At 54.7% G+C, this 1,005-nt stretch overlaps 1 protein-coding gene across 1 annotated transcript in view; it reads left to right on the top strand.

Annotated features, from left to right (window-relative positions):
- The first annotated feature begins 742 nt into the window (after positions 1-742).
- Positions 743-1,005, top strand: part of LOC115296186 (histone H2B type 1-M-like) — an 8,819-nt gene continuing 8,556 nt past the window's right edge. The window contains exon 1 of the mRNA XM_029944677.1: positions 743-987. Coding sequence (XP_029800537.1) covers positions 743-987 — 245 coding nt within the window. The remainder of the gene's footprint in view (positions 988-1,005) is intronic.

The following is a 1,005-nucleotide window of genomic DNA, read 5'->3' as shown; positions in this document are numbered from 1 at the left end:
TGCCCGCCAGCTCCAGGATCTCGGCCGTCAGGTACTCGAGCACGGCCGCCAGGTACACGGGCGCGCCGGCGCCCACCCGCTCGGCGTAGTTGCCCTTGCGGAGCAGGCGGTGCACGCGGCCCACGGGAAACTGCAGCCCGGCCCGCGACGAGCGCGTCTTGGCCTTGGCGCGAGCCTTGCCGCCCTGCTTCCCGCGTCCGGACATTTTAATCCTCCTCAGCCAGTAAGCTTAGCAAGAAATGGGGGATCGAACCGTCTCAGCAAATGAGAAGCAATTATACTTGTATGCCGACTTGTAAATTACGCGTTTTGATTGGCTAAAACTATCCAGAAGTTTGCAACCAATTACAAAGGGCAACTAATTGAAGCAATTTCCATCTTACAGTTTAGGACAATTTATCCAATCAACGTCTAACTCCTTTAACACCTCATTTGCATAAGAACCATGCAAATATTATGAATGCTACACCTGGGGCATGTCTCTCTTTTTTTTTTCGTTAAGTTTATTCATTTTTGGTAGAGAGAGACTGGGTACTACTAGTAGGGGAGGAGTAGAGAAAGAGGGACACACAGAATCCGAAGCAGGCTCCTCTCCAAGCTGCCAGCACAGAGCCCGATGAGGGACTAGAACTCGGGAACCATGAGATCATGACCAGTGCCAAAGTCGGTCGCCTAACAGACTGAGCCACCCAGGCGCCCCCAGGACACATATCGCTTATCTCAGAAGCAGTTTTTGTTCATCATGACTGAACCCACCAAGTCCGCCCCCGCCCCGAAGAAGGGCTCCAAGAAGGCGGTGACCAAGACGCAGAAGAAGGACGGCAAGAAGCGCAAGCGCAGCCGCAAGGAGAGCTACTCGGTGTACGTGTACAAGGTGCTGAAGCAGGTGCACCCCGACACCGGCATCTCGTCCAAGGCCATGGGCATCATGAACTCGTTCGTCAACGACATCTTCGAGCGCATCGCGGGCGAGGCGTCGCGCCTGGCGCATTACAACAAGCGCTC

Source organism: Suricata suricatta, chromosome 7 (assembly GCF_006229205.1).
Source record: "Suricata suricatta isolate VVHF042 chromosome 7, meerkat_22Aug2017_6uvM2_HiC, whole genome shotgun sequence".
In the NCBI taxonomy this organism is placed as follows: Eukaryota; Metazoa; Chordata; class Mammalia; order Carnivora; family Herpestidae; genus Suricata; species Suricata suricatta.
Note: the sequence above shows the minus strand (reverse complement) of the source record. Positions and strands in the feature narration are given on the sequence as shown.